Raw genomic sequence first — 20,543 nt, forward strand, 5'->3', positions numbered from 1 at the left:
TTAAAAAATTTGCTACCCCTTACAGCCACATTGGCACTTAAGCAAATTCATGGCAGCAGACCATTTTTGTGCTAGAGAAGCCCCAGGATAAAGCACCCACTGATTTTTCTCTTCCTGTGAAGTAACAAGTGACCTCCGTTCGGTGTTTCGGCGCTGAGGCGCAGCTGCAGTTTGGGTTCCCAGTTAGCTCGGCGGAACTGCGAACAAACCCCTCATGACAAACCCACCACACAACAGCCCGCGATGCTGGTTTTAGCTTCGTACCCTTCCAGTAAACTGAAAGGCATGAGCAGCATCTTACTGCAGAAGGTGGAATTGTCTTGAATTGTCAGGGGACCCCCGCAGCTGTGAACAGGGCGGTTTAGGTGAGTATTAAAGCAACTGGACTTAATTTTTTTTGACTGATTTAATACAAACCAAAGCATCACTTCTCCATTACTGGATACGCTTTATTCCTTTTTACCTGTAACACCTCTATTACCTGTCCGGTTTGGCGTTAGTCTCTCAGCAGCCTTCACTCTGTCATCTATCTGTTGACCTCGCAGGCTGTGCAGTTCTGGCACATGTAAGTAGTGATTTTCCATTGCTTTTGCTGCATTCATTTCCTTTTCCCTGTTTCTTTCCCGATCTCTCTCCATCTCCCGCTCCCGCTCCCTCTCTCGCTCCTTCTCCTTCTCCCTTTCCAGCTCCTTCTCCCTCTCCTGCTCGCGTTCCCTCTCCTTTTCTCGCTCTGCCTCTCGCTCCCGCTCTTTTTCCCGCTCTCGTTCCCGTTCTCTCTCTCTGCGGATCTCCTCATCCATTTGGAGCCTGCAGATTTGGGGGCAGAAAAGTTGAAGGAAAATAGACCCATTATTATTTATGGTGGAATGTGATGAGTGCACACACAAAACGGGTTCCTCTGTGTTGAGCTTTGGATGGAGGACTAGGAGCAGCCAGACATGATTCAGAGGAGGGATGTGAAGGATTCCTTTCAAGCAGTGGGTGATAATGATCTGAAATACACTGCCTGAAAGGGCGGTGGAAGCACATTCAACACTAACACTCAAAAGGGAATGGGATATATACTTGAAGTGGAACATTTTGTGGGGAAAAAGCAGGGGTTGATGGCAGGACTAACTGGACAGGTCTTTCAAAGATCTGGCAGAGAAGATGGGCCCAATGGCCTCACTCCTGTGTTGTAAGATTTGTTGTTGGCTTCATTTTCAATCCCTGCTCCATGCTAATATCCCTCATGGAGAATCTTGGCTGAGATGAGCCTCAGTCCCTCAGGATTACAAACTAGTCTGGATCCTCCTCTCTCATTGGGATGGTGAAAACTTGCATATGGACATACCTGGATGATGGGTATGACTGTGAGCAGACTGGGCTGAAGTGGCAATGGGGAAGATGGTGGTAGTGGCAGGTTCCTTTCGCTGAAGGACATTGGTGAACCCACTGCTTTTCTTTTTAAAACAAAATCTTTTTAGTTTTCATGGCCATTTTTCTGGGGCTAGCTCCCAAACGACTGGACTGGTTGAATTCAGTTTCCCAATTTGCTAAAGTGGGACTTGAACTCACGACCTCTGGAACCACGAGTCCAGTCGAGTGGCTATTCCTATGGTGCGCGGGTAAAAAGTAAGTGTTGACAGGCAATTTGACATGGGGTGGCATCGCACCTGCACACATAGGCAAACCCAACGTTCGCACTTATGCAGTTTCAGCAGGAAGGTTTAGGAGCCAGGACAGTGGTCGGATTACACCAGTTGTTTAAAATTATGCAAAAATAACCAAGCACAGCGGGAGGCACTTATTACATTGCTTGGTGCCCAAGCAGAAATCACTGACTTTGCCATTCATGGCTAAGATCAGCCAGAAGCAATAAAGGGACAAAGTAGCCACAATATCATCACCTGCCATGGCATGTTATTGCACTTAATAACAGTGCAGAGTGTATTGTGCCTGCTGTTATCAAGAAATTGCAGTGAACAAGTGTCAATGCTTATACATGAGATATGACACTGTAGTTATGGCTATGTTTCTAGCAAAAGAAAAAGACTTCATTTATATGATGCTTTTCATGACCATTGGACATCTCAAAGCACTTTACAGTCAATGAAGTACTTTTGAAATGCAGCTACCGTCGTAATGTAGGAAATGTCCAGCCAATTTGCACACAGCAAGCTCCCACAAACAGCAAGTGATAACGAGCAGGTAATTTGTTTTTGTGGTGTTGGATAGAGGGATTAATATCAACCAGGAATAACTGCCCTGCTCTTCTTAAAAATAGTACCATTGGATCCTTTACATCCACCCGAGTGGGCAGATGTGGCCTCGGGTTCAATGTCTCATTTGAAAGACAGCAGCTCCAGCAGTGCAGCACTCCCTTAATACTGCACTGGAGTGTCAGCCTGGATTTTTAAGCTCAAGCCCTGGAGTGGGACTTGACCCTGGAACCTTGTGACTCAGAGGCAAGCATCCTACCAATTTAACCATGGCGGACACAACTAGTACTCCAGAGAATGAGAATTCGATCTCACCATGGTAGTGTGAGGCGTTAAATTCAATTTGAAAAAAATCTGCGAATATAATAACAAAACTACACGGAGCAGTGGTACCTCTCACTTAAACCATTATTGGGAACACACAGTTTTTCAAGTACCAGAATGATAAACAAAAACAAAATACTGCAGATGCTTGAAGTTTGAAATAAAAACATCAAATACTGAAAAATCTCAGCAGGTCAAGCAGCATCTATCGACAAGAGAAATGTTAACTCTGTTTCTCTCTCCACAGATGCTGTCTGACCTGCTGAGTTTTTCCAACGTTTTCTGTTTCTACACCTGACTAAGAATTGTGGATTAATGTTCTGGCTGTGCCATTCTCCCCTCTCGAAACATTAGCCTGCGTTTTCTCTCTGTAGATACCTGAGGACCTGCTGTGTATCTCCAGAAATGTCTCCTCTGATTTCAAATTTCAGCATGTTCTGCCTTTCATTCTCTCTCAAAAAACAAAATACCAGCCTTTTAACTGCGCATTTTTTTTCCTTTTTGCGCTCATCAAAATGTGCTTGTGATGTGTTGTGGATAGGTGCAGATTTACCTCTCTGACAAGCGCTCTGACTGCAGGGCAGACAGTGAAGAATGAGACAGCTCTGCTGGGAACCTCATTCCAGGCAGGTGCAGATGCATGGCAGAAGGGTGCAGAGGAGGCAGAGAGGCTGGGGTTGCAATTGGGTAGAAAGGTGACCTTAAGGCTGAGAGACAGTATGAATCATCCACTCTGCAAATATAAAGGAATAAGAGCACAATCAGTCAGAAGACAAATTACTTCTTGGCAATCTGTTACTCCAACCCAGCATTACAATACAGTCTAATTGCATCGCTCCAGCATTAGCAGACATGCCTTTAGCAGCCTTAGGCCCTAAGCTCAGGAATTCCATTCCTCAACCTCTCTGCCTCTCTCTCCTCCTTGAAGACACTCCTCAAAAGCTACCTCTTTGATCCTGTCCTTAATGTGGCTCAGCATCAAATTTTGTTTAGTAATCGCTACTGTGGAACACCTTGGGATGTTTTGCTACTTCAAAGACACAATATGTTGTTGTTGCTGCTGTAAGACTCGCTTTGAGGGTTTCACCTCAGTTGTCTTTGGCAAGCTCAAAAAGTCAAGTTAGCCGTCTTGGGAGGTACTTATTGGGTCAAAGGCTTTTCATGGGGTGGGAGATGCAGTGGAAGTATTTTACTCCCTGAAGAGGACTTGCTGATTCTCTTCCATCAGCCACTGGGCAGGAGGCAATGAGTTATAAGCAGTAACAGCCAAGTGCAATCATACTCATCCTGGTCAGTTCGCATATCGTAACCAGGGACCTAGTAGGGTTTTGTTTGCAGGAGGGGCTGCAAGGTGAAAATGGGGTGAAAAGGGGGACAAGTTAAGCATTTATAAACTTACTGGATTCAGTCCAATGAGGCCCCATTATTACTAATAAATCACAAACCCTGGGTCCTTCTCTATGTTGCACACAGGCCAAGGCGTGACAGAGAATTCCGATTATTTTTTCATAAGCATGGAATACAAAAGCCTTTTGATCAGTAAACACCAACATTTGGGTTCCATCACCCTTGCAATGCAGGGGTTACACACTGCAGTGATTGCTTCAATTAATACGCAGCCTCTTTTGGAGATGGTATTGATAACCATCAAGAAAAAGGCCGCAAATGGAGAGCTGCTACACAAAGTGGCCTGCACTGAAGAAAGTCCTTACAGAAAATCCAGGTTTGACAAGAGGAACCCTGATCCGATCAGCTGTCCATTGTTATAGGTCTCAATGCATCAAAAGTTTCAGTACAGCTAGGTTACAGAACTTTTACCCAATGTTGTTTCATATACAGGGCTCCATGCACTTTGCAAATTACAACATTCTTTGTGAGTCAGCTCTCACAAATCACCAGACAGATTGTGCGTACACACCGCCGCCAATTTCTGCTCCCTCTGATGCTTCTTCCCAATACTTTTCAAGCTTTAATGAACCTACCACTCTGTCTGTCATCAGCTTTCCAATTGCCTTGACCACTCTCCTCTGCCAAAAGGTTAAAATGTCATTGTTTTAAACTGGCAATATCTTTCCATTTCAGTGAACTGAATTGCATAACTCTCAAATTCTGTTACAAAATGGGTCAGGGCTTATTTGTAGCTCAAAGGCAAAAAAAATTAAACAACTACAGTTCACACTTTTTTTAAGCAACGCGAGATGCAATGCCCCAGGGATGTCATAAAATGATTACTCCCCAATTCCAAAATATAGGTTGGGCATCTGTCAAAGTAGGGCCTATGGAGCCTGCATGTTAAGTTTCTCCTCTTACTTTTGTTAGGAGAGCAATTCATGTTTGTAGCCTGTGGCCACATCAGGTGGTCTCTTATACTTATTTCACTGACCTCTTGCCCTTTGCCCCTTCAGTTCCTGTTAATCACAGAGCCAGAACTCTCTCAAACTGGCCAGTGCTGATACAGGTTCCTGTTGAAATGTGCAATCTGTTCAGTGAGCATCTGCAGCACTCCGGTGGCTTTGCTAAGTAGCTACTCTCTATACCTGAATCGACTGCTGCTACCATAGAGGTATTATAGCTCAGAGTGATGCTCTGGCCCTGAGCTAGTATCCACATGTGCACACCTTCCAGCAGCAGTCATAGGTAACCACTCAGGAGTAGGAACTACAGTTGACCTTCCTCTTTCTAACCCCAGCAACAACTTAAGAAGGCTATAAGGATGGACGCGGTCAAAGAGATAAGGACAGGGGAGGCCTGAAGAATTTGAGCATGAGAATGGGAATTTTAAAATTGAGGCACTGGTCAACTGGGAGCCAGCATAGATGGGCGAGCACTGGGTCAATGGCTGAATGGGTCTTGGCACGAGCTAGGCCACGGGAAGTGGAGATTTGGATGAGCTCAAGTTTACGGAAGGTGGGAAATGGGAGGCTGGTCAAGAATCGGAATGTTTTATCTAGAAGTGGCAGAAGCATGGATAAGGGTTTCAACAGCAAACGGGCGATGTTCCAGAAATGTTCTTGGGTGATGGCAATTCTCCTGGGTTGGAAACCTGGCACAGGGTAAAATAGGATGTGGAGGTTGTGAAAAGTCTGGTTCAGCCAAGGAAGAGGGTGGAACTCAGTGGCTTGGGCAGGGAGTTGGTGACTATGGGCTTCATTCCCATATGCACAAATACAGGAAATGATGTCCCAGGAAGATGATGGACAATGAACACACTCTTACTACTGCAGTGGAGATAATTAACTAAGCACAGGCTGGGGAGCGACATTCCCCTTTCCCTGGCATGGCACATCAGTAACTAAACTCGATTTCTAGTTTGGTTTTCTCTGACAATTAGAGAATATGGGAGCTTAGGACTCTGAGCTCTTTTGCTTTGCCACCTACAAATACACAGAGGAATGAACCAAACCATCTCATAAGGTCAAGGGACTAGGCCTCAAATTCCATCCACAACCGTGAGTAGCTCTCCCTTACCTAAAGGCTGGGTGAGGAAACGGGTGGTGTGCGAGATAGCTGGAGTGGTAGTAGGCAGTAGCAGCTGCCTCGAGGCCCATTGGTGGCAGCGTTGGCATGCGGAGTTCTTCCCCTGTGTGATACGGCCGGAAGCTGCGAAAGTATTCTTCTTGCATGTCGCCAGGTGTGACCACATGAGGAATAGGCCGCTGGAGACTGCGTGGAAGCAAAATCACAAAGGGCTTAATTGCTGCACATCACCACAACCCCCTCTAGAAACAAACATAACCGTTGAACCTTCTTTGCTATAAAAAGTGCAATCAAAGTTCAACTCCAAAAAAAGTTTTTTTTTAAAAAAAAATCAGAATTGAGACTGTTATCTATTCAGATAATCATCTTTAAAAAGGAGTGGTCTTATCAGAAATACATTGAAAGACCTGAACTATAATTATCTTCCAAACATTTGTTCTCAACACTCTTAAATAAACAGTAAGGAAAGATGAATTGGATTTCTGACCTAGAGGGTTACAGTTGGAATCTAAGCCTCAAAGGACAGCCAGATTTCGCTGACACTGGGCTGAGCTCTTAGTCAAGACAATAAACTATATCATTCCAGAAGAACAATGTACAATGGCGCTTCCTGTCAACTGGCCAATGATTGTTCAGGCCATCAGCTGTGGAAGGGCCTGTGACTCACAGCATCTTATCCTACCGCAGGAAAGAGGGTGCATTGCAGCAATAGACAATAAGGCCAGAGGAAGGATGCAGAAAGGCAAATAACTTGACCCCCATCTCTCAGCACAGGAAAGTCCCATCTCTTCACCAGGTGGGCAACCATCCCCGAAAAATGGCTTTAATTCAAACTTATGCAAAACACAGGATCGTCAACATGGCACCAGCCCATCTGCCAATTATTTTCCATTGTTGCCGCCCTGCCGTGTCTGTACTGCTGTACTCATAGGCGAGGAGACGGGGTGGGGGGGCATATTTTAAATGAGGCAAAGGGATTCGGGAGGCAGGTTTGTTGCCGGGTCGCGAACCCACCCCAGACAGGAAGCAGGCAAAAGCTTCCGATTTCGATGGAGGCGAGCAGTTAATTGGCAAGGGTCGGCATGGCAACCAGTTAGTGGCTGGGGGTTGATGTGGGTAGGGCTGCCGCCTGTGATTAAATGTATTCCTGGAGATTTCATCACATGATTTCCCCCCACACTCCAGCCATTTTCAGCCAACGCATCCAGCCTTGTGACACACTGCTTACCCACGCCAATTGGGAAGCAAAAAGACTCAACGCCCCAACTGGATGATGCTTGACTGTCAACCAAACTGCCTTCCCCCACCCCCAGTTTCAATATTTTTATATCTGGTAAAGAGAAAAGTTCAAAGAAAACAACAAAAGGAAAAACAATCGTTTTTAACGCGCCGATGGTTTTTCTCCAGGGTTGCACATAGCAGTGCCCTAGAGTTTGATCTTCAGTTCCTGGGGGCTCCAGGCCAATGCTGGATGGTTGGCAACCCTAGACGTGGGACACCAGGGAAGCAGGTCACAATCTGTTGCTCTAGCTGCCGTCTGTGCTTGATTTTTAAAAAAAGAGCTGAATCTTCAAATTGGCCAGGGCCGATTGAGAGCTGGAACCCGGGACAGGGCAGATCTCAGTGTTATTAAAATTTCATCACTGCACAAGAAATTTTCATCAAAAGTGCCACTTTTCATAAAAATCACATGAACACACTGTCCACGTTGCTGAACCTTTTGACAGGCTGGAGCTGTTCCAATTTACACAGCTCCTAATGGCTGGCCACCCGCATGAAAATCCCAGGGCGTTAAAAGGAGAGTTCTTAAAGGGCCCTTTAATGACAAAACTGAGTCCAACTTGCAATGCAGGTAACTTCACTTTCCTACCCTCACCCTCCCTGAAAGACGGCGGGGGTCAGGAATGGAAGTGGCAGACCGGCACGCAGGCCAGCGCCATTTTTTTGGGGGGTGGGGGGGGGGCCACGTGCCTTCATGCAACAGAGCTCGCGGAAATCCAGCCCCGGACTTTCAAAATACCTCGAAAGAATAAGGACAACCGCAAAATGATGTTGTGTATTTCCTCTTGGCTTTAGTTTATGCAGCTTTAATGGAACATCAGCTCCCTTTTAACCTCTCTCCCCCCCTCCCCCCTTTTAAAAACGCTCCGGATTTAAAAAAAAGGTCACTGCAATATTAACTTACTTGAGAGGAGGGAATCGGGAGTCCTGAACCACTGTGCTGTGAGTGAGACCAAATGCATAAGGGGTCCCCAGGAGATGAGATGTGATTGATGGAGTTCCCTTCTCTGACTGATGCTGTGACTCCGTGTGCATTCGTTCTCTGCTGGGTCCCCTGGCTACTGGCTCAGGCTGAAAAAGAACAAAAAAAAAACATGAAATGGAAGACAGGTTCTCGCTCCTGGTTTATGACTCTGATCAGAGAAGCGTATCATACTTTCAACAAGGGCCACCAAGGTGGTCTCTGTAGATGTGCAAAATTCTGCTCGAAACTATTTTTCTTCATTAAAAAGTATCGCATAATGGAAAACTCCAGAATACACTTGACATGTAATCTATGGTAATACTTCATTCAGATGAGACTTTAAAACTGAAGCACTGCCTTGGGGGTTGAGGCCTCAACTATTTACAATCTATATCAATGACTCAGATGACGGGACTGAATGCATGGCTGCTAACTTTGCTAATGACACAAAGATAGGTAGGAAAGTAATGTGTGAAGAGGACATAATGAGTCTGCAAAGGGTATAGGTAGGTTAAATGAGTGGTCAAAAAATTGGCAGATGGAGCATAATGTGGGAAAATGTGAATTTGTCCCACTTTGGCAGGAAGAATAGAAAAGCAGCATAGTGTTTAAGTGGAGAGAGACTGCAGAATTTTGGGGTACGTAGGGATCTGGGTGCCCTGGGCAGGAATCTCAAGAAGTTGGTACGCAGGTACGGTAAGTGCAAATGGAATGTTGTCGTTTATTGCAAAGCGGAATGGAATATAAAAGTAGGGATGTTTTTCTAGTTGTTCAGGTCATTGGTGAGACCATGTCTGGCGTACTGAGAACAGTGTTGGTCTCCTTGTTTAAGAAAGGACATAATCGAATCAGAAGCAGTTCAGAAAAGGTCCCTTGATTGATTCCTGGGATGGGGGGAGGGGTCATCTCATGAGAAAAGGTTGGGTGTGTATCCATTGGAGTTTAGAAGAAAGAGTGGTGATCGGGATTTGACAGGGTGGATGCTAAAAGGAAGTTTCCCTTGGTTGTGAAACTGGAACGAGGGGACACAGTTTAAAAATAAGGGGTCTCCCAATTAAGATGGAGATGAGGAGAATTTTTTTCTCTCAGGAGCTCATGAATCTTTGGAACACTCTTCCCCAGAGCATGGGGGAGGCAGGGCCATTGAATATTTGACTAATGGGGGGGGGGTGGGGGGGCATCAAAGGTTATCAGGGGTAGGCAGGAAAGTGGACCTGAGGCCACAATCAGATCAGCCGTGATCTTATTGAATGGCAAAGGAGGCTCGAGCAGCTAAATAGTCTACTACTGCTCCTAATTTGTACATTCTTATGTCTGTCTGTCTGTCCAGTGTTCGAGGGAAGGTAGAACTATCTGAAATTTATAAGGCTGTTCTCCTAATGCAGTGGGCAACATTTCTCTAGGCTGTTAGTATAGGACACAACACAGGTTTCAAACCAATTCCATTTTAATAAGAGGCTTGTGTGGGGAAGCTGTCATGACCTCCCCACAGTGCTAACCTGACAACCGGAGGCAAGTAAAACCTGACACCAGAGGAAACCCGGAAAGATAAATTAATTTAGTTTTACCTGCCCCACTGATGGGCCAAGAGGATCAGGAATGCTCCGCCAGACATCAAATGGAAACCTGAGGCCTCCCATGCCCCTGGATTCCCTCTACCTCCCAATTCTCTTCCTAACCACTCAACTGACTACAGGGCCTGTTCCCACATAGTCCCAGCTCAACTTCTGCCACCCGAAATCCTGCTCCCATCCACTGGCTCACCAGTAAACATAGAAAATAGGAGGAATAGGCCATTCGGCCCTTCGAGCCTGCTCCGCCATTCATTGTGATCATGGCTGATCATCCAACTCAATAGCCTGCTCTCACTTTCTCCCCATATCCTTTGATCTCTTTCGCCCACAAGAGCTGTATCTAACTCCTTCTTGAAAACATAGTTTTGTCCTCAACTACTTTTTGTGGTAGCAAATTCCACAAGCTCACCATTCCCTGGGTGAAGAAATTTCTCCTCATCTCAGTCCTAAATGGTCTACACCATATCCTCAGACTGTGACCCCTGGTTCTGGACTTCCCCACCATCGGGAACATCCTTCCTGCATCTACCCTGTCTAGTCCTGTTAGAATTTTATAGGTTTCTATGAGATTCCCCCCTCATTCTTCTGAACTCCAGTGAACATAATCCTAACCGACTCAATCTCTCCTCATATGTCAGTAGCTTCTCTGGGGTTCATACAGTGAAAAATGAGGGATTAAAATCTACTAGGCCTCGGGTGACCAGATTTTTAAAAGTCAAAAACCAGGACACATTGAAAAACAATGGGAAGGCGGGGCTCTGTGACGACTGACATGTTGAGCAACCAATGACAAGAGGCTAGGGGAGGGGCAGTTGAAGGTGGGTGGTCATGTGATGACATCTCGCAGAAAATGTCCAGCCAGAGTTGGCAACCTTATTCCGGAAATCGTTTAAAAGGCATCAGCAGCAAGGGAGCCATCGGTGTCAAAAGCAGTGAAACTCCCTTGGAGACACAAGGGGGCAGTGGGGGAGGGATCCAGGTTCTGATGCATGCTTTTTTTTAAACAGGAAGGAGAAGGTTGAAATTTCACTCAGACTTTCTCCCCGCAGGCCCAGTTTATATTTGACAGAAAGGGAAAAGTTGAAAACCGGAACATTTGAACTAATTTTAGGAAATTGTCGGGACATTTAATTATATCTGGTCACCCTAACTAGACCTCCAGGCTGCAGTGGGCACTCCCACCAGGCGTTAAAATTGAGGTTTACATCTCAATACTGGCTTCGGACCACCACTGCATAATCTACTTCCCTCCCAACCACCTGCAAACTCACTCTTCTCCAGGGGGTACTCGTGCTAATCTAGATTCACCAGCACAATGCCTCGGCTACCTCACACTGGTGACTGTGACCAGACAGGGAGCATCAACTGTGGCTTCCTATCTTTACAACAAAGCGCAAAAAAAAGGGCCACTAAGCTTTACACAAACAAATCAAACGAGAGAGAGAGAGAGAAAAAAAAATCCAGATCATCCTTCTTCCAAAGTATCGTTTAAATGAAGGTTTGGAAAACCGTAGGTTAGATTGTTCTGACCCCACAACCCCAGCACTGCTGACAAGCACTTTGAGGAGGGGTGGCGTCTGTATTTTCATTTAAGGGAAGTCACATTTGGTGAACCATTTCCTCTCTCAAGAGGTTGCCATGCTTCAGCGCAGGCTTACAGACTGATAATTGTTGACCCCTCCTGACTCAACTGTGCTAACATGTAATATTAAATGTCAGTAATGTTATTTCTGAGCTGGGGTGCTGATCTGCCTCGTTTTGAGTCTGCCTTCATGGCAGGGTTCCAGCCAGTGCGATCTCTCTCAAGACCCCCCTTTTGAAAGGCTAAAACGTTCTGATGCATTTTTCATGCTGGTGGGAGAGATGCTGCATCTCCCAGGCACCCTGAATGCTCGGCGAAGCATTAAAGTGGTTCAGAAAATGTCAACAGAAGTCAAAATCAAAGTTCATGGAACGAGCGCAGACACACAGCTCTTTTCAACGTCAGGCCACCCGAGGAAAAACAATTCAAGCACTTTTTATTTGCAAAACACGACTACAACAGATCAAAGAGGCGTCACATGATGGCCCTTTCACTCTCTTTGAAGCAAAGAAGATTTTTTTTTAAAAATATGTAACTACCCATTAAAATCCTTCATAGTTTTTCTCTCCTCTGCTACTGAAGAGAAAGCACTTGCATTTCTATAGGACCTTTCACAACCTCAGGATGTCACAATGTGCTTTAAAGCCAATGTATTCGTTTTTAAAGTGTAGCCGTTGTACTAATGTAGGTAAAGTACAGCCAATTTGTGCACAGCTAGCTCCTAAAAGCAGCAATGGGGTAACGCCAGATAATATGTTTTTGGTGAAGCTGAAAGAGTAGATTCCTTGTTGAGGTAGTTTCAACTAATTCACCCACCAGATTCTTGCATCCAAATACCCACTGTGTGTTTCCATTTGTTTGGACAGGGGCTCCTGGATGGTCCCTGGAGTGGGGAATACTAGCTAGTCTCCCAGGGGCACCAGGAATGTTTGGAACCCATTATGGAGGTGCCCAAAATGACACCAGTCAAATCAGCATGGACTGGGAATCAAACGATGTTAAAGGTGTTACATAAATGCACAGAGTAAAACATCCCAAGGTGCTTTACAGGAGCATTACCAAGCGTTCCTGGTTTGTGTGACCCAGTCTCTCCTAAATGAGCCACTGAGAAAGATTATTCTTTAATGATTCTGTAATTAATGCAATCTAATTTAATTGAGAAGCACAACACTGCTATGAGGAGAAAGCAGGGGTTGGGATTAATTGGAGAGCTTTACCAAAGAGCCAACATAGGCGCAATGGGCCGAATGGGCTTCTTTTGTGCCATATCAATCTATGGTCAGAATTTTCCGGCCCTGCCATGGGACTGCAACATCCATTGACTTCGGCGGGACCAGAAGATCCTGCTGGTGGAAGGTGCCAGAAAATTCCAGCCTATGTTCCTAACAGTACAAATTGTTCCGGGTTTTCAGTGAGAATTTTTTTTTAAAAAAAAGATATTCCTCTTCTTTTGATGAGGTGTCCTTTTTTTGTTGGGATACAGTTCCAGAAGAAGACATATTCCTCGAGTCACCGTTCTCATCATGTGTACATATGGGTACAGTTAGATTTTACACTCACTGACTTTGAATGGATGGGGAGTCCATGGACACTTTGCAAGGAAGACATCATAACCAAATCCAATAATATTTTGTTTTGCTCTCTGATGCACCTTGGGATGCTTTACTATGTAAAGATGCTATGAAAGGGCAAGTTGTTGTAGTTGAACTCAGCCAATGTTCACACATGTACTTTTCACCAGGTGCCAGTGAATTATGACCCAAACCAGGAAACCAGGCTAAATTTCCCCCTTTCTTGGCCCAGGTTCTGTGGTAATGCCACCCACACTACAACCAGAGTGAGATAAGCCAACTCCCCACAAATTGGAAACCAAATCTGGAAACTCACTGACCTAAATGTTTTAACACCTTGTGGGACAGTGCCTAAGCCACTCAGTCATAGAAACAGGAGCAGGCCATTCAGCCCCTTGAGTCTATTCCCCCACTGAATGAGGTCGGATTTGACCTGTACCCTAACTCCATGTCAAGATCATAGGACTGAAGGTATTCATGATGGTTGACTTCAGTAATGTCCCAAATGTGGCCAAGTGTGACTGAAATGCTTTCAGTACTAAAATTACGAATGACCTTTTTATTCTCTCTCTCTCTTTTCTTGTGGTTATTGCAACTTCCTGCCACAAGAGCAACTCGGCTGCCAGTCAGCTGCAGAGATTTAATAGAAACAGGAAATGCCGGTTTGAGCAGCTCCCATGATGCATAACAAGCAGAGCAAGCCAAAAAAAAAATCACCCCTAAATAACAAAGATGACAAGATTGGGATGGATGAAGCATGATGAAGAAGCAACGTTTTACAAAGATTTGCACACCTAGTGGAACCTTGGGTATTTCCTCCCCCCCAACATCCCCCATGGCCTGTGTATCTGCCAGAATTGGCCAATCTCCCTGATGATGCCTCCTCAGTTGCCTCTGGTTTAACCTGGTTGTTTGCGGTCTGCACTGGAGATAAAAGTCTCATAGCTAATTGTCATTGTTGTCAATACACGCATGATCTGTCTCACACAAAGGTGCTTTTACTTTGGTTTCAAGGCAGTGATGCTTAGGCATCGCTCTACTTGTTTGACTGTTCCATACAGTACGGAACTCTTTTAGACATTGGGAAGATAAGAGTCAGTAAATGGGGCAGCAACTCAGGGGATCCATGAATCCTTCGGGTGGGGGCTGCGTTGGTGGTCAGGAACTCCACTAATACCAGGACAAGTAAGTCAGGCGATTCATAGTGAGAGGACATCTATAACATTAGTTGTCAAGGTGTCACCCAAAGCTATGGTGTTCACATGGTGTATGTGGCTCACTGCGTGGACAATCGCCAAATCTCCTAGCCCTCTGTGATGCCAGGTGTGAGTAGACCCCCAACCAATCGGGATTATACCTTGCGATAAACAGTAAGCAAGTACCTCCTGACCCAAAATACTTCCCACTTCGTACACCCGTGTCTCAAAAGAAAGCCAGTTTGGCCGGAATTTTCCAGCCCCTCATGCCGGTGGGATCTTCTGGTCCCACCGAAGTGAACGGAGATTTCAACGGTTTGCCGGCCCTGCCTTGGGGGGGCTAGAAAATTCCGACCTTTGTCTTTCCAGCTTCCCATTAATGACCCCTTTCGTAGTTGAATCCACGAGGGTAGCAAAACCACAGAGAAACTTAAAAAGCATTACCACATAGTTGAAGAGATCAGCGAACAGGAAAACACACACTCCCAAAATACTACCCCAGTTTATTCAAAACACAACTTGATTTGTTACTGCACTCTAACTATGAACAGTATTTACAGTTGAACTGCCAAGCATAATATTGTTGCACCCAGGAGAAGACTGATAGCCTGTTTGTGTGTGGTTGGTTTACACAGAGTGCACTCTGTCACTCCTTAACCATACGCAAGGCCTTACACAGCAGACTTTAACTGCAATGTGAAGGGAATACAAATAGGGAACCACACACATGTGGGGGGGGGGGGCTGATACAGCTGTCGTATGGATCATTTTCAGTGGGTGTCAAATTTGGAATTGTATTAATTCTATAAAAGTCAGCGAAGCCGCTGGGATTATTTAGAGGTGTGGTATCAATAAATGACCCCAGGAGTCCCATTTAAGCCAATGCGCTTTAATCAGAAGGTCTGATAGATATCGTGTGTGGTGCCTTGAATTTGCTGTCTCAAATTGCTCCCATCACTATCGCTATGGATGACACATCAGCAACTCAGCAGTACTTCTCCCCAATATTGCATGGTTAAAGTCCTCTCAAAGTGCCGAATACAAAGCAAAGTTCTCCCAACGGGGAAGATTTCTCACCAAGAGCGTGAACTTTCTTGATACGAAGATTTCCATAGCTACGACTTTACATTTTTACTGGAACTTCACCTCAGTGCCGCTGCGATACAATGTAGAACACCAGGCAGGCACAAACTCCAACTACTGAAATAAGTTGGCAAAAAAGCCAGCAGGGAGATGAGGAGGAATGTTTTTACTCAGCCAGCTACGATGATCTGCAGTGCCTGTAAGGGTGCAGGCAGCAGACTCAGCCTTACCTTTTAAGAGAGGACTGGATATACGCTTGAATAGGGGAAACAAATTGCAGAGTTATGGGGAAAGTGCAGGGAAATGGGACTAATTGGATACTTCTTTCAAAAAGCTAGCATAGGCACAATGGGCTGAAGGGCCTCCTTCTGTGCTATATGAACCTTAGTCTAAGATGCAAGCAGTAAGAACAAGATCATATAAAAGCCCTCCAGTTTACCCATTCATTTCCAGCCGTGTTGGAATATACGCTGACCCCACTGACTTTCTCCAGCTTTTGGATCAAGCCTTCATTCTGTTCCTCTGCTAATTGTCCAGCTAAATCCATATTCACCGCATTAGATGCCAGTTCTCTCTACCTGGGAATTTGAACCCAGCCTATTTAAAAACTGTTTTTGCTGGGTAAGATTTTTAAAAAATCTTTAGTCCAGGCACTATTCCTTTAATTCAGTATTATTGGTAGAATGGTTAATTTTTGAGGTTTTTCTCCCATCGATTTCAGTGTTAGAGCGCAAGAGCTGAAATAATAAATTAATGGGATAATAAACCAGAGCAGTGATCCATCTGCCATTGCAGTCATCATTTTCAGTCTACCACAGCCTGACTCTAGTTCCCTCCTGCCCTGTGCAAGTAAGATTCTACGTGCTGTATTTATCAGTTCAGTTAACGTGGGGAGAGGCAAGGTTGACTGTATTACAGGTGGATGGAGGTATAAGTGAGTGAGTTCGGATGGAAGGAGATAAGGGCAAGTAAGTTGGAGGCGAGGTTGTGGGGGCTGGAGGCGGAAGGAGGAATGAGAAAATGGTGTGGCGGGGGGGGGCAGATATGGGGAAATTTCAACATCTCACAACATCAAAAACAATAAAATTTCCTTCACTGTGTAAGACTGTCAAACTCAAGCTGACGAGCACTGAATGGCACAGGTCTGCACTCACCAGCAAGCAGGCAGAGAGTGACCAAACTCATTCCACCCACAAGCTGTATAGAGTGATTATGGAGATATCAGCTGATTAGACAGGCAGAAGTCTGATGACCTCGGCTCCAGTTTGAAAATGGATGACGTGCATTTCCTGTGAAACATGTTTGAGGTCAGATCGTTGACTTCTCTTCAACAGACATGGATGACATTAAAGGTATTGCAACATGTGGACAGCACTTCTCCACAACTGGTCAAAAATCACAAGGCACTTGAGGGGGGCAGTTGGTCATGTTTTGTACAAGCTAGAAAACTCTCACAATGTGGCAATTTATCGGTTCTAAAAGAAGGCCATTGACCTGAAACGTTAGCTCCGTTTCTCTCTGCACAGGTGCTACCTGGCCTGTTGAGTATTTCCAGCATTTTGTGTTTTTATTTCAGATTTTCAACATTTGCAGTATTTTGCTTTTATGGCAATTCATCATCCATTTCACTAATTCGGCTTCCCACAACCAAAATCTCCAGTCAGACTCAGATCCTGAGGAAGTTATTATAAATTCTGCAAAAATATTTGTTTTTTTTTTAAAAAAAATGTCATTCTATTTGCTTATGTACCATTGCATTAAAATAGATTTCTCTGGAACTGTTCGTTTTTAGCATCTTTATACAATGAATGGGATAGGAAAAACAGGCCTTTTGGTTTGAAACTCCCCGTGCCTCAGGTAATGAATTAATACTGTGCTTGGTCCCTTGCTCTGACACTGAGCTACATGAGATCATGAGGCTTCCCCAAGTTCCATTCCTGATCGGTGTTGAATGAGCTCATCTCAAATGGAGCCCCCAGTTGGGACTGCTGCAACCGGCCAATGGCACTTGGAACTGGAAAACTGCTGTCCTCTGACGTGTGTTGGAAAATACGATTGCTGCCTCTTCTGTGACGAACCACACGATGGAGCAGCCTGCTGACACTCTCAGGATTTGCAGCACAGAAACAGGCCATTCAGCCCAACAGGTCTGTGCTGGTGGTTATGCTCCACATGAACCACCTCACAACTAACCTTACCTCATGTCCCACCTGTGTTTATCTAACTTTTCCTTCAGTGCATCTGTCCTATTCACCTCAACTACTCCCTGTGGTAGTAAGATTCACATTCTAACCTCTCTCTGGGTGAAGATGTTTCTCCTGAGTTTTCTATTGGGTTTATTAGTGATCACCTCATATTTATGGGCCCTAGTTTTGGACTTTCTACCCCCCCCACCCCCCAACCCTGACAAATGGGAACACCCTGTCTACATCTAGTCTATCAAAGCCTTTCAGAATCTTAAAGACCTCGATTAAATCATCTCATCCTCGCCCAGCCTTCTGTTTTCTAGAAACAAGAGTGCCAGCCTTTCCTCATTGCTGTAGCCTCTCAGTTCTGGTATGACTTTTAAAAATACTTTTTATTGCGCCTTTCCCATTGTCTCTATGGGGAAAATTGTCCCCCCATTGGGGGGTGGGGGGAGTGTAGGAGCAGGTGTGCCTCTGATCGGTGCGCCGCATTTTATGTGGGTGGGCCAATTAAGGCCCGCCCAGCGTGACGTCCGCCAGGAAGCGCTATGCGCTCTCTGTACGGGCAGGGGGTGGATTCCCTGAGCTGTGAGTGCGCTCCTTCACGCATGCGTGTGAAAGAGCACACAGATCTCCCTGAGGCTAAGTGCTGCCTCAGGGAGGTTGGCTCCAAATTTAAAAATGATAGCAACATTTCCCCGACATTCCCCTCATGTGACACTGTCACATGAGTTGGGACACGTCCATCGCTTTTACTGAAACTTTTATTAGATATTTTAAAACCCCCATGAAACCTCATCCCGCCCGTGGATGAGGTTTCATGCTGTCTCTGAAGCCCGCCAGGGCTCCTGGCCTGCCCATCGACCCTAAGGTTGGACGGCCAGGTCCTTTAATGAGGTTAATGACTTTTTCAATGGCCTCAATAGGCCGTTGACAGGTCGGCGGGTGCACAGCTGACTCGGCTGCGCCCCTGCTGACCTGAAAGTGGAAATGACGCGGGGTGATGTCAGAAGTTCCACCCGACGTCATCCCATGTCATTTTACGCGGCGGCGAACAGTCCCATCCTTGCTCGCCAACCGGAAGATCCTCCCCTTTGTCTCTTCTACACACTATTAAACATTAGAATAGATTTGTAAATTAACTCAAGGCCTGACAACGTGGAACACTGATGCGCTGTGGAGCAGCTGAATGAGAAAAATCAGTTCCAATTTGTTAAAGGAGTGGAGAACTGCCTCTTGGTAGACGGTCTCAAGAACTGGGAGCACCTATAGAACGGTATCCTTGCAAGAATCAGCACTCTCGGGAAAGGAAAAGAGCACGAGAAGGTTTGGGTTGTTGGATGGAGGGCGTTGGGGTGAAGATTTCAAGCAGGAGTGGAACTCCAAGGCACTCATGAAGAAACCAATTCTCCAAGTAAAAACTTAATTTCCCTCGGCTCACTGCGCCAGAGCAATTGAAGCTAATGCTGAAGTTAATGACTAATACTTAAGTTTAGGAGCCCAAGAGCTTTGCAAAATGGAACAATTTATTGCACCTTAAGAGTATCGCCGAGCTCCTAGCCTCCTCCTTTCATGAATCTACAGATAGGAACAGTCCCAGATGGGCTTGGTATCCCAACAGCAGAGTGACGCTCGCATCCTATAATTTAAAATTCAATAAATTTCTGACAACAATGGAGAAATATCAATGGATGGGCCACTGAAAGAATATTCTCTTGATTGGATTACCTGAATGCAAATCAGATAAAGGCAAACAAATTCTGCTTGCTTTTGGACCCCAGAGAATCAATTATTCTTTGGGAGAAAAAAAACAAATATTTGCATCAGCCATTTTCCATCTGAATTATAACCGTCTGTTTGTTATGGCACTACCAGTTCAGTCTAGCTCTGCTTATTCATGCAGCCTTTTCATGCAAAGACGGAGACATGAAGACTACTTTTTTGTTTACTCTCTAGCATCTGAACTTATTTGCTTTACTGAGCAGGATCCTAATAATACAATTAGCTGGAACACTGAATGCTGCTGCTCCCAGTGTAGTTGGGTAATAATTTGATTAATCCATTAAGGTCAGACTTGTGCAGTGTGTACATTCACCTTGCACTAATGTGGAAATGCGCGGGACTCTAAATGTCAACTTTCTCTTCCATTAGCTACACCACACAAAGAGTTAAACCCCCAATTAATATCACCACTAAGGTCTGAGAGTAAGGAGAGCTGGAGAGCAGCTTACTGAGTGTCGCATCTTCTGATGGACACAGGGGCTTGAGCCTGGGACCTCTTGAACTGCCAAGAACATTGTGGCTGATGACCTCACTGGGTTTCAGCAGGTGTCTCTGGAGAGCAACCAGACATGGGAACTGGCAAGGCTTCCAGCCCAGAGCTCAAAATCAGAAAATTATCCATAAAATTTCCCCTAATATACCTTTTAACTGGTTAGCATCACATTGCTGTCTGTGGGAGTTTGCAGAGCACATACTGACTGCCACACAACCTTCACTACAACAATGACTATACTTCAAAAAGTACTTCACTGGCTGTAAAATCTTTCGAGACATCCAGTGGTCATGATAAGAGCTATAGTAATGCAAGTCAAATAAAATGTCTAGTCCTGACAGAGCGAGGGGAACAGGATTGAGCCCAATTATCAGTGGCTAATGCAAAATAGCAGCAAAGGCAGCATGATGGTACAATGGCAGCAACATTAATCTAAGGACCACACATCTTTAAGTGTTTACTGGGGCTCACTCCAGTTGGAAGCAGATCTCTTGGGTTGCAAGGAAGAAGAATTGGAGCCAAAGTGCTGTAACCTAGGCCCCAACCCACACTCACTTCATGTGCAGCTTCCTTGCTCGTGAGTGCAGGTCACCCTTCCTGTCCCATGCCACACTCACAGAAGGGACTGAAAGAGATCGAGAAATTGAATTCCAATACAAAACCAAACTTTTCACCATTTTAATCCAAGTTTGGCTTTTCTTTATTCTTTCATGGGATATGGGCATCGCCGGCAAGGCCAGCATTTGTTGCCCATCCCTAATTGCCCCTGAACTGAGTGGCTTGCGAGGCCGCTTCAGAGGGAAGTTAACATTGCTGTGGGTCTGGAGTC

The 20,543-nt window shown here is 45.3% G+C and overlaps 1 protein-coding gene across 5 annotated transcripts in view; it reads right to left on the reverse strand.

Annotated features, from left to right (window-relative positions):
* gse1 (Gse1 coiled-coil protein) overlaps nucleotides 1–20,543 on the reverse strand; it is a 604,225-nt gene that overhangs the window by 44,034 nt on the left and 539,648 nt on the right. For all 5 annotated transcript variants that reach the window (XM_041190844.1, XM_041190843.1, XM_041190845.1 and 2 more), the window contains 4 exons: nucleotides 8,188–8,354; nucleotides 5,994–6,188; nucleotides 3,079–3,258; nucleotides 482–807 (listed from right to left, as the gene is read on the reverse strand). In XM_041190844.1, coding sequence (XP_041046778.1) covers nucleotides 482–807; nucleotides 3,079–3,258; nucleotides 5,994–6,188; nucleotides 8,188–8,354 — 868 coding nt within the window. The remainder of the gene's footprint in view (nucleotides 1–481; nucleotides 808–3,078; nucleotides 3,259–5,993; nucleotides 6,189–8,187; nucleotides 8,355–20,543) is intronic.

This window comes from Carcharodon carcharias, chromosome 7 (genome assembly GCF_017639515.1).
Source record: "Carcharodon carcharias isolate sCarCar2 chromosome 7, sCarCar2.pri, whole genome shotgun sequence".
NCBI lineage: Eukaryota > Metazoa > Chordata > Chondrichthyes > Lamniformes > Lamnidae > Carcharodon > Carcharodon carcharias.